The sequence below is a fragment of the Nanorana parkeri genome, unplaced genomic scaffold (genome assembly GCF_000935625.1).
Source record: "Nanorana parkeri isolate BGI_ZX_2015 unplaced genomic scaffold, ASM93562v1 scaffold802, whole genome shotgun sequence".
NCBI lineage: Eukaryota > Metazoa > Chordata > Amphibia > Anura > Dicroglossidae > Nanorana > Nanorana parkeri.
In genome coordinates, this window is record NW_017307070.1 from 442,615 (window position 1) to 444,230 (window position 1,616).

At 53.7% G+C, this 1,616-nt stretch overlaps 1 protein-coding gene across 1 annotated transcript in view; it reads right to left on the bottom strand.

Annotated features, from left to right (window-relative positions):
- The window catches only part of ROBO3 (roundabout guidance receptor 3), a 136,753-nt gene that overhangs the window by 7,957 nt on the left and 127,180 nt on the right, over positions 1-1,616 (bottom strand). The window contains exon 27 of the mRNA XM_018564975.1: positions 518-622. Within this exon, the coding sequence (XP_018420477.1) occupies positions 518-622 (105 nt within the window). The remainder of the gene's footprint in view (positions 1-517; positions 623-1,616) is intronic.

Sequence of the window (1,616 nt, forward strand, 5' to 3'; positions counted from 1 at the left end):
ATGGAAGCTAGTGGATGGATCGGCAAAGGGGGGTGGGGGATGGAAGCCAGTGGAGGCCCTCAGTGTAACTGGCCCTCAGAAGACCTCCTAGATACAGTCTGTACCTGGCCCTCAGAAGCCGCCCAGATACAGACTGTACCTGGCCCTCAGAAGACCTCCAGATACAGGCTGTACCTGGCCCTCAGAAGCCCCCCAGATACAGACTGTACCTGGCCCTCAGAAGCCCCCCAGATACAGGCTGTACTTGGCCCTCAGAAGACCCCCCAGATACGGACTGTACCTGACCCTCAGAAGACCCCCAGATATAGACTGTACCTGGCCCTCAGAAGCACCCCAGATACAGACTGTACCTGGCCCTCAGAAGACCTCCCGACCCCCAGATACAGACTGTACCTGGCCCTCAGAAGACCCCCAGATACAGGCTGTACCTGGCCCTCAGAAGACCCCCAGATACAGACTGTACCTGGCCCTCAGAAGCCCCCCCAGAAATAGACAGTAACTGGCCCTCAGAACTAACCTCCTTGCTTCGCCTCCCTCCGATAGTGGCCGGATTTGGACTTCTTCTTGCCTTTGGATTTCTGTCCGGGCGGAGTGCTGAGATTGTCTCCTGAGAGCAGCTTTCCTGTGAGCAGATCAACAACATAACATTAGGAATTATAAAGAAAGAACTCCACTGGGTTCTAGCAGCATTGGACCCGATAGGTACTGCTCTGTAAAGTGGGCACTGTCGTCGGATCTATGAGGATACCAGCGCTGGGACTTGTACAGCAATGAATATACTGGCAATGTATGGCATGGCAATGCAGATTTAATAGGTGTGTGGGGGGAGGGGCGTGCCCCTAGACCTCACACAAAGAGAACACACTGTACAGAGGACTCGGCGGTATTCATCTTCCTCTAATATTGGCAGATTAACATATTTTAATCAAGTCCCTATCGCTGGCTATAGCAGGGCTGCATGCTGGGGGGGGGGGGGGGGCTAGTCTCCAATTCTGCTGACTACACGAAAGACAACACCAATTTTTCATTCCACAATCACGGCGTAAGACGGATGATATCTGAATTTTGACGGATGGTGACATTTTAAGAAGGCAGTTCTTCCAAAATCTCACATAGATCCTCCCCCGCTACAGGAAAACCGCCCGTCCTAAAACATTTAAATAGAACCTGGCATTTGTTTAATAAGGTGAAGAAGCAAAGCGACCCATGGCAGCCAATGAGAATTCATCTTCCATTACACGGCCTTTTGATTGAAGGCGGATTAGTGTTTTTGCTGCTTTATCGAGACCAGTGGTTCTCAACCTGTGTAGCCTCAGGACCAGGGGAGTAACTAGAAATCACAGGGCCCCATAGCAAAATTTTGAATGGGGCCCCGTGATTACTAGTTATACCCCTTGCAGAGCCCACTCGAGATCCCAGCTGAGGGTGAACCTGCAGAGCCCACCATAGACTCTCTATGGTGGGCTCTGCAGGGTCACCCTCAGGGGGCGCTGGTTGCACTCCTTACCTGTCCGCCTCCTCTTCGTCCACGCTCGCTGATGGGGCCCGCCTCCTCCGTCGCCGGGCCCGCCTCCTCCATTGCCGGGCCCCGCCTGCTCCCCTGCTGCCGACCACGG